Genomic DNA, 20,746 nt, shown 5'->3' with positions numbered 1-20,746 from the left:
TACACTCCAAAATTTTATGCATGTGCTAAAGGCAAGAGCAACCATCATTATAACAAGCAAAATTAATTTTAGGAACAACAAAATAAACCAATTTTAAAGCTAGCTAAAGCTGTCAATGTTTAAATTCGGATGCTTAAATATAAAGAGCTTCTTTTTTTGGTTGGTTTATTCCTTTATTCTCCCTTCTTTTTTTCTTTTTCTTTCAACTTTGTAGAATAAATTAATTTACATTAGCCCAAGAAAGGAATACAACCATGTGAATTATATAGGGTACAACAAATTTTTTTTTTTTTTCTAATTATTATTTATGATAAATTGAAAAGTTAAACAGCAGATTTATATACATAACTTTATGCTACGAGTACATATTTCTTTTTTAAAAAATATTGGACATAAAAAAAAATTAAAAAAAAAACATAATAATATATTTATTAGGTAAAAGCTGTCCAAAATAAGGGAGTAATTGGCTCGATAAGATTCTGAAAACTCTGATCAAAACCCTACAAAAATTTTTACCAGAGGATGTACCAGTACATTGCACCTTTGTACATACAATTGTACCATATTCCTTTTCTTATTTTATATTTTAACCGCATTGAAATGTACATAAATGGTCCAAATTTAACCCCTTTTAGTGTAATTAAAAAAATTAGATTAATGTTGTAATTACGAGGTTAATATAAAGCACTATTACATTGGTTATATAACAACCAAATAAAAATAGGGCATAAAATCATAGGTTTGGCTCTTAGCTAAGTAACGTAGTCCAGGCCACATGCTGACATGCATATAGACGATATAGTACTAGCCGGCCAAATAAAAACGTACGTTAAAGCTTAATAGTGTGTACTCGTCAATGAAGATTTGAATTAATTCTTTAAACATGATCATATGATGTTGTATTAAAATAATACTCGTACATAGCATATTAGCATTATTATTATTTAGTACCAACAAGCTAATTAAGTCGTATGTGATGAAGATTAGTTACATGTTCAATTAGGTCTCGTGACATCATTATATTGTACTTCTATAGTTCTATCCGTATATTTACACTATTAAATGGCCGGCCACTGACTAGAGAACAGTAAACATACGAGCTAGCACTTTCAGTATGAATGAACAAGAGATGAAATAAAAGGTTCTTTAAATATGTATGAACCATGTTGGGGCATAAATTGGTTGATTTGTACCCCTCGGTTTGAATGCTTCATTAAGTGTTTGTTAGTTCTTTAAATTCGAACATGCATGTTTTCAGTAGTGGTACGCGCACCTAACAAGCTAAGTCATGTTGTAGGTTTGTTACATAACTCAATTTGGATTTGTAGGTCTCAAGCAACCATTATAGTAAATACGTACTTCGATTAGTATGTAATTTTATAGCATTAAAAAAATTAACCAGCCACCATTAACTAGAAAACAGTACATACGTATGAGAACGCTTATTTGTAAGTTAAGTTTAATTCATGGTTGATGATTTTAAGTCAAATTTAATTCGTGGTTGGTTTTGAGTCATCTAGCCCCAAGGATCTTTCTAGAATCAATTAAAAACACAAAGCATAATTTTCGTACTACACTTACAAACTTTAAAAAAAAAATCAATACTTTAAAATATCAAAAGGCCAACTTTTGTACCATCACTAATTAATGTTACTTTAATAAATTAAATTTTCAGAAGATTTAAAATCAGAGCATCATCAAGAAAATTCTACAAAGTCTGCAATAGTACAGTATTATGGAAGTAAATAAACAATTCTATGTACTAGATTAGATCTTTGTTGGAAGTTGATTGACTTGGATCATATGATTATATAATTAAGATTATTATTAATAATATTCAAACTTATACAACGGCTTTTTTGCATCTGATCTTCAGAGAATTCTGCTGACAAAAAAAATGCGTTATTTTCACTAGTGATATATAACACAAAAGATAATAACACAAATTATTTATATTCATTTATGCAGAGAAGCATGTGATCTGCCAATCTTACTGAATTCTACAATAAAATGCAACCTTAAGTGCCGCTAATTTAAAAAATTAACTCTCTTATCTTCAACTTTTATTTTAATTTTTTAGATAGGATACAATGTTATTGTTTAGCTTTGGATCAACATTCTGTACCATTCTTAAATGGATGGTCATATACTCATATACATGTGTAACATAAAGCGTAAGAGGATACATATATTATGGTACGTGTATTGTGCATAGTTACAAATCTTAGAATTGACATAGTAACATAGTTATATCATTCGCATAACAAATAAACTATTTTTCATTTCTGTGACATTTTGTTAAGCGGTGACTTGTTATCATAATATTGAATATGAGATAATCTCTTTATATTGTTGATAGGTAACTGGTAACTTATTGCGTGTTTTATACCAAAAACCAAGTGTATGTGTATACTACTATGTATTAAGCGGTTTAAACCTTAGGGATTAAGTGCACCAATAGATAAAACCTTATCTCAGCCACTTTAATTAGTAAGAGAATCTTCAGAATTTAGCCACTTTCTGCCTCCTTGGACTTGGACATCCCTTGATAATGGGAGCCTATTTCTACATTCTTATCCTTCAATTGTCAATTTTTTTAAAAAGAAAAATTTTAATACCACCAAATTATTATTTGACAAATCATAGAATATCACCAATAGTATTCTCCTAGGATGCTGATTCTCCTTGATAAAGGAATGATTAAGATATCTTAATTATATCTATTAACTTTATATTAAAGTAATTTAATTGTATTGGCCACCCTTGCAATTTAGTTGGTGCCGATTAGTGGGCGGGTGTTAGTATCATAATTATTATTAAAATATGGTTAGTTCATTTTAACTAATTAATCAAGGTTAGTATATGGTCCCCTTGTGATCCAACTCATCACTAAAACCTTCCATTTATTTTTAGTAAAGTTAAGCGTTTAAGTACAAAGAAGCATTTTTAAGTGGTTGTATGATTTTGAGTAGGATTATGTAGCTCTTAACTAATTCAATAAAGTATCATATTACTAGAGCTAGTACTAGAGGAGCATTGTTAGTGGAAGATTCTATTTGCTTTTCTATTGCCTTAATTACAATAGAAAAATAATTGCTAATTTTGAATATGTAGTTAATTTGAGAGTGAGAGATAGCTCAAGTGGTTAGAGCTTCCCTCCTGATTCCCAGACGGAGATCTTAGGATCGATTCTCACCCCCCGCCTTTGTGGCTTTCTAAATACTAAAAAAAAAATGAGTAGTTAATTTTAAAGATTTCAAAAGCATCATGATGCTCAACAAATCAGGAACTTCATTAGGTCATGCTACAATATACTTGGGTTGTGGTATTGTGGAGCTAATCAAGGTCACTATCTAGATTAGGTCAGGCAAATTTTAAGGACAAGCTAGGAGAACTTGTGACCAAATTCGAGATTTTGAACTTATAGATGATCATGTTTTCTTTTCTAGTATGTATAATCTTTTAACTAGCCCCCAATAATGTCAAAATTGTACATTGTCGTCCATTTCTAACACATTTTTTGGGAGAATTGTTTGCACATATCTTATCAATTTTATAACATATCGATTAATTTTAAAACAAAAAACAAATATGACATTATTAGTTTAGATGTAAATAAAGTTAACATTCACATTTCATTTCTTTCTACGCACATAATAAATCATTTTTAATAACACCAAAATATACTTTAATTTATAGTGTTGAAACAAATGTAACAAGCCCACAATTTTCTTTTTCACAAGTTTGCAACATTTAGGGTTTGTTCCGATTTACCGAAAACAACTGAATTGAACTGAACTGGTTGGGGCTGAAATGAACTGGACTAAACAGAGCTTAAATGAATTGTTTATGAGAGAAGAAAATTAGGAACTGAACTAAACTAATTGGAGCTGAACTGAACTGAACTAAAATTAAGCTGAACAAAACAGACCCTTACTCACCCTTTTAGTAACTCATGCTTATCTTGACTTCACAATTCAAGTTAAATACTAACTACTATTTTCAATATCCGTCTTACAAAACGTGCTTATCCACTATTCGTAGTTCGATAGTTACGTTACAATCATTTAGGAGCGGAGAAAGTATACCGTAAGTGAACATGCCCATGAGGCCATCTCTATTTCAACCACCCAAATGATTTCGAATGCCAAAAAATTCAAAGATAGTTGTCTAATACACAGCACTACAGCAGACATGCAGCAATACAACGTTGCATTATTGGTAGCAAAACGAGCTAAACTAACAAGATAACGTACATACAACCGATAATTATACAATTGCATCATTGCCAATAATATGGGAATGACAACAGAACTATGATAGAGATAAATGTTCAAACTTAAATGAGTAAATAACATAACATAACATATAACAAAACAAAACAAAACAATTATTATTTGTTTTTTTTTTTTTTTTGATTGATTTTATTCATATATTTATATATCCACCTGTCTAAAGGCCTGCCTTATTGATATAATGATAGTACATGATGAGCTTACAAGTAGGGTCAATCATGTAAGTGAAGATAAAAAGGACTTCTCAAATTAGATACTTCTTCGTCTTCAACTCATTTGGCTTTTGCACCGTTTTTAATGCATGCAAAACATAAACCAATAATATACGAGAATTTACCTACGGAGTTTATTTATAAGTGAAATTATAAAAAGCTAGATTTTATAATTAAATTTATACTATAATGAATTTAACAAAACCTCGCCTGTTGATTCTTATCCTTTAATACTATAATTTATAAAGAACAGTCAAGGTAATACTGTATTATTTTGACCACATAAACAGTAAGTGACTGAGACTTTCAAGATTACCTTATGAAAATACAGATGAGTCGTATATAATTTTAATGAAATGTAGTACAAAATGTAGATAATGGTCATTTCTGAATTTATAAACAATATAATAAGTTGGGACATTACATGTGTTGAATAGTATGGCTAAACAGGATGATGTTTTTTACTTAGACTCTGCAAATTAAAGCAAAAGTATATATTCCAGGGATATAAAGTGTACAGATCGATCAGTGTTGATGAGGGTATAATATAAAAGGTGTCTATAATTTTTGGGTATGCTTGGTCTAAATTTGTGTTCAATATAGTGATAAAATGATAATAATTGTCTGTCAAAAAAAAAATGATAATAATTATTGTATGGTATATTTTAGACAACTTTAATTTGATGTATAACTGTCTTATTAATTAATTTGCAGTACCACCTTAGAATTTATGTTATACTACATAAACACTAATCACCTTGTCAAATTCTAAATTTGTGTTATAATTTGTGTTATTCAATGCATGGTTTGTATTCCGTAGATTATATTCAGTGAGTCGGGGTAGATAAGGCTCTATTCTATTCATCACTATTAGATTATGTAAATAATCTTGTATTTACGAAGTTCACACCTCTTCACCTCTTGTAGTTTCCTAGGTTCACTCCCCTTTTACATATTGTATTTATTATTAACCTAGCTTAGTGTTCATTTTCTTTTATTCTATGAACAATAAGACTTATAATTCATAATTTACAAGGGCAGGTGATGAGAATCGGTTCCAATATCACTTGGAATCAGGAGGGAAGTTTTAGCCACTTGAGCTATCCCTCACTCTCACTGTATTGTACGAAGTATTAGAAATTTTAATACTCCTTATGAAAATTACAAAGTACAACAAATTAAATTTAATAATTACCCTTCTGATTATATCCAAATTAGGCTTGAAATTATATTGCTATGATTAATGTAAGTACACTGTTAACATTTGATTAATAATCGTGGTCTGTCTTTGAACATGCGAGTTGTGACGCAAGCTATGACTTTAAATGTGACACGTTACTCTTTACTTATAATTTTATAAACTAAATGATTTAAGCCAAAAAAATACTTCTAACTGTACATTCCAACTGACGAAGTTGCTACTTCATTGGTATTATATAATTTAAATGACCATAAATAAAAGATTTGGACTGTGGTTGGATCTTTAAGATCAATGACACTGTCAAGTTTTGATCGAACCTCCTAAATTTTGCAATAATGTACCTGATCACCTTGGCATTACTTGTTTAATTTGATTGCAGAATGTATGTTGCCCATACTTTCTATCACAAAGATCGGATCAGAGTACTCTGTATAGTTGCATATATCTTTTGTAGGTGACAACTAGTTTAGTTGGTTATTATAGTATTCATGAATTATGATTATCACCAGTTGGTTGTTGGTGCATTGGTGATTGGGACTGTACTTGGTAGGGATGACCCATACACCGGAATACCGGATTAGCTCAAAGGGTGAAGCGGGTGAAATACACAAAAAAAAAAAAAAAATAAAAAAATAAAATGAATGACTCTAAGTCTCTAACCATGTATCTCTTTTAAGTCATTTAGGCATCTACATATATATCGTTCACCCCTTTTATGTGACTTTAACATGTATTTGTAACTTGATCTCTAAGGTCACTTCATGATATTGTTAGTGTAAATTATACTCCAATAGCAATGACTCTAATTAATGTGCAAGGTTTTTCTAATCAAGATTTAATTTGTTACATCGACAAAGATGCATGCATGGTTAATATGAGTTAAATTAGTATATATATTAAAAGTGGATATTTATAGTAATAACTAATCAAGATATTTATCCTTTTGTTGATGCTATAATTAAGTTGTTAATAGTGGAGTAAAAAGTTAAATGCTTGAGTTAGCTAAATCCATGTATTTTTATTTACTTACAACATTCATGTAAAATTACATTTTCGAATTACTTCTTTTATAGAGTACAAAAAATTCATCACCATTATCACAATGTATAACTTCGTATCATATGCTTTAATTGTAAACCACGAGTAATATTCTGATAAACACTACCTATTAAGTATTGACACGTCACACGTACAAGTTATTTGCACATGACACATGTGGCCACTGACCCACGTGCCATCCTCTTCATTGGACACGATTACTACACCAGTTCATAATCTTCATAAACTTAATTAATTAATTCTGGATTAATGATGATCAAATATTATTGGCTAATTTAGGTAGCATGTTGTAGTAATTATTTAATTATTTAATTAATTCAATCTAAAAGCTTTGTATAAGCTGTAAAAAATATGCTGAATTCAATAAATAGGAAGTACAAGTCCGTATTAAAAAGAGATTAAAATGCTTGGAAAACAAGCAGAACACCCTAATCCAGGAGAGAGAAAGATTCTACAAAGCCTTGCGTCACTCTTTGCTCCCTTGTTTACAGACATGCCTAAACAATGGGAACCACTCTTAATTTCTCTATTTAATATTTCTCTCAACTGAATTTTTTGTGTAAATTAATCGATAATTATGCAATTGGTTATTATTTGAAATGATGATTAAGGGCCTGTTCTCATTGACTGAACTGAACTGAACTGAATTGAACTGAGCTGAATTGAACTGAAATGAATATTTTATAAGAGAAGGAAATTAGGAGCTAAACTGAACTGAACTGAATTTCAATGTAAGAGAACAATCCCTAAGTTATTACTTCGTATATTACTACATACAAATACTTTTTATGTTACTCCGTAGTAAACTATTGTTAGAATATGTATTTTAATCTTATACAATAGTTCTTTCGTTTCAAAATAAATACTTGCTATGGCATTCGATTTCAAACACAGTTTAAGAGAAAGATTACTACGGAGTAGGAAAATAAATGGACTGTTTGTTTGATCAATTTTTTTTTTTTGACAACATATACTATAGAAGTTAAGGTTATGACAAGACATAACCATGCCTTGTTCAAGTCTATTTATATTTTTGCCTATTTATTATTCCGCATATTAATAATAAATATATTTATCAAATAGATTACTAGTATTCTGTAGCAAAATCATAATATCTCTATCTCTAAATGTTCTTTTAACTTCATTCGATAGTGATTGTATGTTGTCTTATAAAAAAACTAAAAATAAAATTGAAAAAACATTTAAGATCATATCATGGAGAGCATGTCACTAATATATATTAACAACGTATATCGTCTTACAATAATTAAATTTATTTTCCTTCATAACCTTATTACTAGTTATGGAGTAGCACAAGAAGGGCAAAAAGGAAGTAAAAGAAAAACAGCAAGGCAATTCATAGGATACTATTTCATTCATTTGATTAGTAAAGTTACGTTGTTAGTATTTATTAATAGCCACCCTTGCAAATGAGCAGAAGGTTGGTGCACCTTCAATAAAGGCTTTTAATGCTCGTGTTATATGTTTGTGAATGTATTTATTTGTTCATCCTACTTTATCTGTTTTTAGTATTCAATTTTACTCTTCTTATCAATTTAACAGAAAATACTACTCCTACCTAGTGAATATACTAAATTCGTGCACCAACTACAAACTGTCAAATTGAACTTCTTGAATTCAACTAAATTTAGGTATATACCTAATTCAAAATGTGAATTATTATACCAAAATTTAATTTAAAATCTTTCCAAAAAAATAAATAAAATGAGTACATTATAGTTTGACTGATTTTTTAGTTTTATAATATGCCTAAAATCAAAATGTGACTTATTATTTTAACGGTTATGGATCGGAGCATAATATATACTATAGCTTTTAGGACTACATATAAGTAATTTAATACAACGATATAAACATTATATCATCTGCATCTCCTGAGATAGTACTGCATAAGTTTATTGAAATCTTTTGACAAAAATCAGAGCAAAATCACAAATTGATTGGTTTGACAAATTTGTGAGTTTTGACTAATCTAACACTTAAATTGTATGCTACATTGCCTCCATGTCTAGTAATTGGGAGCAAATTATAGATCCAAGAGTACTTATGACTTTATGAGTGGCATGCTTTAATTTGAATCATCGACTTTAGTAGTATTCTTTAAATTTTCTTCTTACATTAATTGACCAAAAAATAAATAAAAATATCTCTTACATTCCTACATGTTTCAGAGTGGCATTTAATTAAAAATGTGATTTTCATATTTATGAGTGTGTGAGAAGTAAATAAGAAAGTATGAAACTCATTTCTCTATCCATAAAAATAAATTGAAGGGATATTATTAACATATTATCAAAAATTTATTTAATATTTTCAATCCCATGAACCATTAGTAGCTAGGGCCGGTGTGCAAAGTCCCCAATAGGAATTTTTTTAAATTATTAACCGAGTTTGAATTGGACTTAAATAAATCAATTAACTCTAAACTAAGGTGAAAAAAATAAGCATGAGAAAAATGAACCGAATGAAACTAAATTGAATTGAAATTTGAAAAATAAGTCAAAAAGAACCGGATCGACCATTTTTAGCAATCATAATTGGAAACATAAGAAGAAAATAGAATTTTTATTATTTTTAAAAAAATAATAGTCAGCGGATTAATAGAGTAACATGTCATTAATTATCAAAAATAATTTAAGAAAAGGCATACAGTATTATAATTATTAATCCCGTATTGGTATGTTGTCAATGTTGCAGAAAAACATGCAGCCTAGTTCATTATTTCCAATAATAATTTTTGTACTAGAAAAAAAAAACGGAGTATTATTATCTAGCATGATTTCAATAATAGATGCAAGCTCTAAATAAATTAGAGTACAATAAATAAAAGTTGAATAAAAACAACAACAATTATATAAGCAAAACAGTGAAATATGTCCCTCAACCTCTAAATAAATACGAAATGGTACTACTGTCCTATTGTTTTTTTGCAAGTAAAGACTAAATAGATAGATCGATGGATTTGAAATTGGCCATATCTTGTAAGGAAACGCATGAAATTATGAAAGTACTCTTAAAGTGAAGTTAATAAGTGTTCATTTTGTCATTAACTTGGAATTTTCTAGTGTTACATGTGCTGTTGCACAGATTCAGTTAGTTGTGCTATGGATGAGCATTATTTAGATTGTGTAATTATGTGTGAGACGAGCGTGTAGAAGCGAAATAAAATTATTACGGGGTAAAACTTAAATTGATGTTGTAGATCTTATTATTAGGGTTATCAAATTATGTAAGTTATATAATATACATATGCGGTATTATCGAACAACTATAATATGTGAAAAATCAACCCTCGAGGTAAATACTCCAATCCTTTAGTTGTATATTTATAGTTACCCTAGCTGGCCAAATTCAAAATAAGCAATAATTTACTTACAAACAAAATGATTTATTAATTACGGAGTACTAGTTAATGTTGAGAATTTTATGTCGAGATCGATAGATTATATCAAATGACATCAATGGCACTCGAAACTATTACAACAAATTTCTTGCTTGCTAGCTAGGTTTCATACCAAAGATGTTGAATGTAGATGCATGAATGATCAATGACAACTGGGACCTTGAAACTAACAAGAGATAGCCTAATATTGTGGTGCACCATGTATATGAAACTTAAAGCAGTGTTGAATGAAACAAATTAAACCAACTAGCTTGTACCCTTTGTCTCATGCCATATTGCCATGCATGCATGCACGCATTTTTGTTCCTATAGTTATCTAGAGCGTGCAAATTAACAAATGTACTAATTAATGATTTACCTAATAATTTTTAGAAAGAATAAGTTTAATTTATTGTTTAAAAACATAAGTTTAATTAGACAACTTAATTCGAATTAAGCATATTATAAACATGTCCGATCCTGTATAGTATTGAGATAGGAATTGAATGCATTGTGATATGATAAGAATATATAGACATGCATTGTTGTGCACATTTTTTGTTACATCTTAATTACTACTCAATTTCTATTCATTTTGCATGCTCTTATTTATATATACTTCCTTTTCAATTGAAAGATTTATTTACTTCTTATTTGATTATCAAATTAAAATCATGCATAGTAAGAATGTATCTTAGCTTTTTTACCTAAGATTTTAAAATGAGTAAATGACACCTTGATAGCAATACAAGTTTTTTCTTAGAGCAATCAACGAACAACAAACGAATGTTGAGATTTTGTCCCTGAATTTTTGCAAGCCTTAATTTATATGTAATCTAGAGTTACTATTTATAGTACATTTTTAATTTTTTAATGATACATTGATACATGCAAGCATATCATGCATGCTTCTCGGCGGGAAGTAATATAAATTGTAAAGGTGTATGACATAACAGAATCCACATTGCTTCTCCATTAACTTGCCTTGACATTATATTTGCTTGTGAAAATATGTAAATCACTCCCACCAATCTACCATTTATAAACAAGCAAATCATTTATGTTAGACCATGTCCTTGGACCTTGGTTGCATATTTGCAACTTGTAGGTATGACCGTATAAGTAGGCCTGTAATGATTACATCGTTGCACAAATTTTATATCGGGCCATATATACACGATGATTTTTAAATACAACTTGTCAAATCACGTATGCATTTGTTTACTCTGAAATAAAGATAATAACTGATTTGGACTAATTTGCCTCCAACAATATTAGTAAAGAGCTCGGGATAAATTTTACCTCACAATACCCTTCTTTATCAAGATTCTAAATAAACCAATAAAATTGTGGGCAAAGTTTGACAAAAAACCTTTCAAAACTTTTTTGAAAAATAAACAAAAATATAAACAATTGCTTTCAATAGATAAACGTATTGTGTTTGATAACCACAATGCTTCATCTAATATGCATATTGTGATGTGAAAAAAAATTTAATCCTCTCAATCTATTCATATTGTATATGTTGAACATATTATTCCACTAATTAATCCCTACTTGATAATAATCAAAAAATATATATATATTTATTGGAATAATAAGTTTAGATGATTACTAAATTTTTGATCCAAGATTTGCCACTGAATAGTGGCGTAAAAATAGTTCATACGAGTAGATATATAGGAAGTACTCGTACAAGATATCACCCTGAAATAATAGCTGGCATTCGTAAGTTCGTATCACTGAAAGAAATAAAGAAACAAAGAAGAAGAGGACGAAAATGTCCTTAACAAAGTAAAGCTATGATACAAATCATACAATGGTACATTATCATTTGTCTCTCTTGTTAGCTTCACTAGGAGCAAATATAGTGTGACTTGGACCTTAGGCAAAAAATAAAGATCATAGTCCTACAAAAAAAGTGGGACCCAATTAGTGTAATGCCACGTGTCAAAAGATGAAATCAAAGCTATCACGCCAATTGGCATTGTACCCCAATTCAAGTCCCAAGTCTTGTAAAAATGTAGGGCATTGTCCTAAACAACAAGGGTATATATGTAATTAACATAATCACAGGAGTACACGTGGTGAAAGGTGATTGGTAGGGAATATGAAAAGGAGGTTAAAGAGAGACTTTAAGGCTAACCAATCTGGCAATCTATAGTATCTATCCATATTTCATGTGCATTCAATATTAATCAATTATATTGTGAATTGTGTTGTGGGTGGGGAAAAATAACTCGATTTGTAAAAAGCTAAAGCAATCTCATCCTCATCTTATAAGCTATCTAGCTTACCAAAAGGAAAATAAAGAAATTGCATTGCATGATTCTTGTGGTTTAAGAGATTTGGCATTTCTTCCTTTCAACTTACTACTACTACTATACAAAGTATCACATTTTCGAATTTGTATTATTCATTCGATCCTATGTTATTTCATGCTCAATGAATTAGACGTTGATTAATCTATTGTCTCTATGTATAGTATGGAGTAATAACTATAGAATTACTAGTAGTAGAATAGTGTAGTCGAAAGTATTCGAATTGTGAGTTTGTTTCTAGTAATGTTCTTGTTGGTATGAATTTGAAGTGAAAAATGATATACTAAGGGTCTGTTCTCTTCATTTATTTTCATTTCAGTTCAGTTTAGTAGTTCCAATAAGTTCAGTTCAGTTCTTATCTTAATTTCCTTCTTTTATAAAATATTCAGTTCAGTTCAGCTCAGCTCTAATAGGTTCAGCTCAATTCAATCAATTAGAACATGTTTTTTTTTTTTTTTTTTTTTTTTTTTTTTTTTTTTTTTTTTTTTTTTTTTTTTTTTTAAGGTTGCATGAAGTTTGTTTATCAATGTACATGGTTTGATGTTCTTGGTAGCTGTTCAGAGTTTTAATTCAATAACTATACTTATATATGTTTTTTAAATAATACTGAATAGTTTGGTATTCAACTCCGACTTCCATCTTTGCGCGACATGTCTTTTCTAACTACTATGTATAATATTACTCATTATTAAAATATACTTCATACTTGTATAAAGTTTGTTATAAAACACATAAGACCTCACGTATCCTAGAGAATGCTTAACTTTCAATATAATAGTGGAAAAGACCTTAGCTTAGGTTGTATGGGTCAGTGCAAAGTGTAAAGAGCACATATGTAGCTATCAAAATCAAATTAAACTATGGAAGAAGCAACAGAGATGCTACATATATTTAGCTATTGTTTGCTAAAATAAAATAAAGAAGCAATTGTGATTGGGGAGAGGACACGTTACGATAACAGTAGATTTTATTAGATCATTATTTTATTTTATTTTTATTTTTTTAAAAAAAAAGAAGAAAAAAAAAGAAAAAAAAAAAGATAACTTCTTGAATACTACAAGAATAGAATGGCTGTTTATGAAGTTTGGTTTATGCTATTGACTTTTGGGAAGAAAGAGTGGTACATAAAAGTCTTTAACAGTTTCATATCTGGTCGTGCATGACTGCATGGCATGATTTTCAATATTGTTGTTACATAGTGTACTATATAATAAGCACGTGACACAATTTGATAATATATTAACAACAAAATAAATAAATAATTCATAATATACATTGAAAGTAATCTAAATTTTATTTTATACAATAACTTTGTGTTCTATATATTAGTGTTAATTAGTATCAAAATGTGATCAAAGTTAAGATAGAAATAGTGTGAAAATTAAAAGTGTACATTTCACTTCTAAATACATTCACCTAATTAAGGGGAATAGATAACATTTTTTTTTAATTCATATGAGCCACAAGGGCGGGTACAACGGGGGGCGGGGAAAATTCCAGCATATGCTGGGGGCAAGGATCGATCCCGTAACCTCGAGGTTACGAGATGGGAGTGCTACCATCAAGCCAACTTCACATCCTTAAGGGGAATAGATAATATGCATTTATGTTGTATGCATGTAATGCTATTTTATTGCCAATTGATCATCTCCAAATGAAAAAAAATGGAAGCAAATATAGTCTTGAATAATATAGTTGGTTGATTTTTCAAAATTTTTAATTTGACAAATATTTTTTATGTTGAATAATGTATATAAATATATTTCAAAAGTTTTAATGAGGGTTATAAATTAATCTTTAATTATGCATATAAATATTAAAAATAGCATACAACACTTGTTTCAATAATAGCTTTTAAGTGATGATCAAGACCATAAAATCACTCTTAAATGATGCTTCGTATAAAAAGTAAAATGCACACAATGCAAGTTATAACAAACACCAATTGTACTACTCCGTATTAAAATTAATATTGATACACAAAATATTAATACCGCCTATTTTTCTATTTGGAGGGTCATAACTGAAAATAATTAAATTATCTCTTTTTCTATGCAGTAATGTTTTTTCATCTATTTATTTTTCTATTGTAATAGGATCCATAGTTCTATACTCATCAACTTACCCTTTTTTTTTTTTTTTTTTTTTTTTTTTTGTGTGTGTCCTCCTTATTCACTCGTATAAAATTATGTGCAAATGTCCTAGTGACAAGTAAATTAGGACGGAAATAATATTGTTTGTCCCATCCCTAAAAGTAAGAACTAACTATATTTATCAAAATCCATTAATTTGAGTACCTACTTTTTCAACTTTAACTTTTTTATAACTTTTACTTGGCTCTTCACTTATTATTGTCGAGCTAAAATCAATTCTCCAATAAAGAAAATATGGCTTATATGGTAAGTAATCGGATTCTACCCCGGGAAAAAGGCAACTAATTGACTAATTGTATTTACAAAAACGTTTAATAATTACACTAACCAATCATTCAACGACCCAATTAAACACAAGAAAATCTTCGAATTCAGTGGATAAGAGTAAGTAATTAATGTGCAAATTGCATGTAATAGAGGATAAATTATAAAAAAAATATTTAAAAATTGGAGTTAACGCAAGAAATTAAATGCTCTTGTTCATAGACGTTCTTCTTCCCTCTCTTCTAAAAACCCGTGACTGGTTAACCGGCTATACCCGGTAAGATATTAAGCAACAAAAATAATTCATTAACATATTTTAATTAATTATTGGAGAATGATATGCAGAATCGCCTAACAAAAATAAGTAAAATTATTGAATATTGGCTCAACATTAATAAGTAAGATCCATTGACAATTTGACATGTCATATTGATTTAAATTTATGGCAATACCATTTTAAGAGATATACGAAATATTTAATGTTATACCTTTAATGTTGCGTATATTATAACAATTAATACGGAGTAAGAAGTATTGTACCGTTGAACTTGTACTTTCCTCTTACCAGTATTTGTTTTACTACGTATTGTATTTGCCTATTATTCATTTGGAATTTTTTTGTAAAAATCTGGCCAAATTCTTTGCTAAATGGTCAAAGACGAGCATAAGAGATTATGAAAAATTGATACAGTATATTAACTTCGCTTTATAAAAATTAATCTTTTGTTAAAACTATATAGTGAAAAAAATTTAACAATTTCAAGTGGCACATTTTACCTCTAAGTTAAAGTTAATTTTCCTTAAATTAAGGACTTCAAATGAAATTAATACAAAGTAAAAATTAAATAATTAAATGGCAAAAAAAAATAAAAATACAGAGTATTAAACTTGTTTTAATAAAGGGAGTAAAAAAGACTTAAAATTGTCAGACAATTTACTACTCCTGCTTGCATACAATTACACCACACAGAAGCCATCACCATTTTTTAAAACTTTATTTATTTCATTTTTATTAAAATTAATTAAATTAAATAAAAACGACTTAGCTTAGCCTAGAGAGAGAAAGCAGAAAGTCTAGTGAGAGAAAGTAGAGAGAGAAAATGTGAGGGTGCCAGCGATGAAATTGAAGGATCAAAGCTTTCTCTTCTGAGAGTCAAAGCTGGCAATTTTTATGTCTAATTATTAAGGGAGTGTGTGTTTTTTTCTAGAGAGAGAAAATTATTTTCATTTTCTTTTTATTTTTTAATCTTTATTTTTTATTTTTTACTTTTTTTTTAGTGAAAATCTAATCCATTTCAAATCCCACCCTCATATCTTTTCTCTCTCATATATAATCCCTCTCCCCTCTTCTCCCATTCTCCTCCTTGAGGGAAATGAGCTCTTTTTAGAGAGAGAAACAGAGTGAGAACAATTCACAGAGTTAGAGGGAGAAAGTTAGAAGTTTTATTTATTTTTTTTAGAAAATAAATTAAAAAAATTAAATTAAATGGTGGATCAACCATTTACAACCATGTCTTCTACTTCTTCATCTTCTCCTTCTCATCTTCCTTCTACAGAAAAGAAGCATTGGTGGCTTAGCACCAAAAAGGTAAATTTTTTTTTTTTTTTTTTTCAATCTTTAATTTCATTTCATTTTTTCCTTGTTGGGTAATGCTAATTTTGCCTAAATCATAATGGGTATCAATCAAAATCCAAAATTTCCCACATCAATTAGTCAAAGATTAAATCTTTATCTCTAATTTGTCTTGAAATTCATTTCAATCAAATGGGTATTACTAAAAGATTGAAACTTTTATATTTTTTTAATGCATTCACACACATTTGATCTCCAATTGCCTTGATTTCAATCCATTTTAGTTAATAAAAATCAAAACTTTAATGTCAAAATTAAATGGGGTATTAATGTTTGATTGATTCACATTATTTCAGGTAGTAGACAAATATGTAAGAGAAGCTCGAGCAATGATCTCGACTCGGGATCAAAACGAGATAAACTCAGCATTGAGTCTACTCGAATCGGCACTTTCACTCTCTCCAAAATACGAACAAGCACTCGAACTTAAAGCTCGATGTCTTCTTTACCTAAGACGAAACAAGGAAGTAGCAGACATGTTACAAGACTACATTCCTAGTTACAAAATGACTGTATATTCAGACGATTCATCTGGTTCTTCGTCCGATAACTCGAACTCGTCTTCTCAGACTTTGTCGAGAGAACGAGTCAAATTGTTGGGATCGTCTAATTCATCATCTTCGGGTTGTGATTATCCAACTTCTTTCAAATGCTTCTCTGTTTCTGATCTTAAGAAGAAAGTTCTCTCTGGTTTTTACAAGAACTGTGATAAAGAAGGCCAATGGAGGTAATTTTTCTCATCAACCCATTAATTAATTATCACTAATGTTCATTATAATCACTCTAACTAATCCAAAGTTCATATCTTTAGTTAATTATTTTGGTCAATTAGACCAAAGTTCATAACTTTGGTTTATTTGGGTTTAAGAAATTAAACCCATTAATTAATTTTTTTTTTGGTTAATTTGGGTTAAGAAATAAAACCCTTTTAATTAATTGTTATAAATGTAAATTACATGAGGCTAATTAGCTCAAAGTTCAAAACTTTGGTTAATTTGGAATAAAAAATAATTAATTTTTCTCATAAATCGAAAGGAAACATGATCTTGTGCATTACGCTAGGATTAGTAGCATTATGCCCTCCACCGCCACTCTGTTTTTCATGCTCTTCGATCCTTTAAACCAACAAACCCACTTTTTTTTTTTCCATTCACATGGGTTAGTTTGGAGTTTACTCGAGTTAGTCCGAGTTGACTCAGTTTTTCTTGATTAATGGGCAAATTTTATTCATTTTCCTAAAATGTAATGAACATGGGCAATTTGAGGTACTAAATGAAAAGATTATTCCCTTTATTAGGTTGATTTTGATAAGCAGGGGTATTTTGGTAAATTTGCCGAGTTGGTCCGAGTTGACTCACCCTTGTTCATGATCCCCTATTCATTGAATGTGTTTCCTACCTTAGGACAGTTGTATTGGTATTAATTATTATCACTAATAAATTTGTTATAGAAGTTTGTTTTATGTCAAACCGGTACCAATAATTTTTGGGGTTGAATTAATTTTAGAATTTTAGTCAAACAATAAAAATTTATTAGAGTAAAAATACATTCAAGTTTTTGTTGTGTAAAAAAAAATAGTGCAAATTACTCATGTTAATTTTGACTCTTCAATGTAATTTTGGTCAATTTATATTGAGTACACTTGTGTAATTTTGGTCAATTTTTTTCCAAGTTGGAACAATTTGACTTAATTTTGTTCTGTTGATGATCATTTTCAGGTACTCAGTTCTTGGTCAAGCATGTTGCCACCTTGGGCTAATGGAGGACGCCTTGGTCCTCCTCCAACACGGCAAGCGCCTCGCCTCGGCTGCGTTCCGACGTGAGAGCATTTGCTGGTCCGATGACAGCTTTGCATTCACCATTTCCACCACCTCTGACTCAATTTCAGAGTCTTCAACTCAACATCAGCCTCTTACTGAGACTGAGTCAATATCCCACCTCATTGCCCACATTAAGCTTCTCCTTCGGCGTCGCGCAGCCGCGCTTGCGGCTTTAGACGCCGGGCTCTTCACCGAGTCCATCAGACACTTCTCCAAGATTCTAGAGGGCCGTCGCCCGGCCCCTCAAGCGTTTCTTGCAGAATGTTACCTTCACCGTTCGTCTGCCTATAAGGCTGCCGGTCGGACAGCTGAGAGTATAGCTGACCTGAATCGTACCCTTGCATTGGATCCAACCTCGACCGTGGCACTTCATGCACGGGCGGGTTTGTTTGAGTTCATTGGGTGTATTACAGACTCAGTTCATGATCTTGAGCATGTGAAATTGATCTATAATTCTATTTTAAGGGACCGAAAACCACCCGGTCCAGTTTGGAAGCCGAGGGCGGTCCCATATAGAGAGATTCCGGGCCGGCTTTGTGCTTTGGGCTCGAAAATTCAGCAATTAAAGCAGAGAATTGCAATGGGGGAGACTGGTAATGTGGACTATTTTAAGTTGATTGGGTTAAGGAGAGGTTGTTCGAGATCGGAATTGGACCGGGCTCATTTACTTTTGGTTTTAAGGCATAAACCGGAGAAATCGATGAGTTTTTTAGACCGGTGCGAGCTAGCGGACGAAAGGGATTTTGATTCGGTCAAGGACCGGGCAAGGATGTCCGCGGTGTTGCTTTTCCGACTAGTCCAAAAGGCGTACTCGAATGTGCTGTCTACAATCGTCGAGGAGGAGGCCGCGGAGGCCGAGAGGAAGAAAACGGCATTAGCCCTACAACATGCCCAAGCCCAAGCGCAGGCCCAGCAAGCTATCGAGGCACGGAAACAAATGCCGGTAGATGATGGGCATGAGATTGGCCTTGGGACCGGGTACGAACCAGAGGTTGATGATGTGGATCAACCCGATGACAGGCACGACCCGAGTTGTGGTGGCAAAGTAGGGTCATTTGCTTACCAAGGAGTGTTTTGTAGGGACTTAGCAACTGTGGGAAGTTTGCTTTCTCAAGTTGGTTTCAATCGCCCTATTACACTCAAGTATGAGGCATTGAGTTGCTAAGGAAAGTTTACTACTTGCTAGTGTAATTACCAAAGTTTAGGGGTGAAAAATGGGTGAAAAAAAATTGATATTGTTGGGGGGTAATTTTCGAGTTTTCGAAACCGAGGGGGGTGAAATTGGAAGAAAGGAAAATAAATTTTGGGGGTACATGTTAAATTAAGGTAATGGCAGGGGGGAATGTGATTAATTTTGGGGTTAAAATTCCATGTACAGAGGAAAAAAAAAAAAGGGAATGTGAAGGTGAAAAAAAAAATGAAGAAAAAAGAAGGATTAAATGGGGTGCCAGAAAATTTTGCTACTTGAATCTTTTAGATGTACAGACTTTTTATGCTTAAAATTCAATTTATGTGCACTTAGTAGTACTACTATCAATGAATCCAAGTAATCCAACTATATTACTAGTACATTTTTCATAATTTCGCGCTTTCAATATTTTTTTTAACTTCCATTCTACATTTATGCTCCATTTTCGCTATCAATTCTTGTAGGATCATCCTACATTATCAACTACAAGTACAATATTGATGATTTTTTTTTTATTTTTTTTACGTGTGTTCAATTGATTTCGAACTACTACGGGTGACATTCGAAATGAGGTGGAATTAGTTATTGGGTTTAATTACATACACTTAAGACACAATTAATGCACAACTGAATTGTGCTAAAATCGGTTTTCATTGACCATATTAATAAAAACAATTCATGTGCCCAAAAAACATGGGGAAATTAAATGAAATTTGGTAAAAAGGGGGGTTTGGTACGGTGATTTTAGTTAGGAAAGAAGATGACATGATTTATGAAACCCCCTTTTTTTTTCTTTGTCATTCATGACATTTCTTGTTGTTGTACCTATTTTTATTAATTAATGTTCTCAATTTTACCTACACCAAAAGAAAAAAAAAAAAAAAAAACTTTACAAAACTTTGTTCATGAATTTCTGACCAAAAGTCCTGTCAATCCACTAGATTTCATTTAATTCAGCCATTTATTTTTTACAAGTATATATTTTTTATTTTTATTTTTGGGTGAAAACTAATAGGGCAGCTTTGGATTCTTCTTCTAAGAACTTTTATTGCTACTAGATTTTTGTAAGAATTTGAAAATTGGCGGTTAACTAAGGTTGGAAATATTTTGGATAAATAATTAATATTCTGAATTTTTTGGTTTAGGAGCTTAATAAATTTATAGTATAGTTGTGTATAATTATGTGTAAAATGATA

At 30.5% G+C, this 20,746-nt stretch overlaps 1 protein-coding gene across 1 annotated transcript; it reads left to right on the top strand.

Moving 5' to 3' along the window:
- Positions 1 to 15,995: 15,995 nt before the first annotated feature.
- On the top strand, positions 15,996 to 19,894 carry LOC145598958 (uncharacterized). The gene is made up of 3 exons (XM_081655356.1): positions 15,996 to 16,496; positions 16,838 to 17,268; positions 18,260 to 19,894. The coding sequence occupies exons 1-3, from the start codon at positions 16,395 to 16,397 to the stop codon at positions 19,524 to 19,526; spliced, it is 1,800 nt and encodes a 599-aa protein (XP_081511482.1). The 5' UTR covers positions 15,996 to 16,394; the 3' UTR covers positions 19,527 to 19,894.
- The last annotated feature ends 852 nt before the right edge of the window (positions 19,895 to 20,746 follow it).

The sequence above is a fragment of the Chenopodium album genome, chromosome 20 (assembly GCF_948465745.1).
Source record: "Chenopodium album chromosome 20, dcCheAlbu1.1, whole genome shotgun sequence".
Classification (NCBI taxonomy): domain Eukaryota; kingdom Viridiplantae; phylum Streptophyta; class Magnoliopsida; order Caryophyllales; family Amaranthaceae; genus Chenopodium; species Chenopodium album.
Note: the sequence above shows the minus strand (reverse complement) of the source record. Positions and strands in the feature narration are given on the sequence as shown.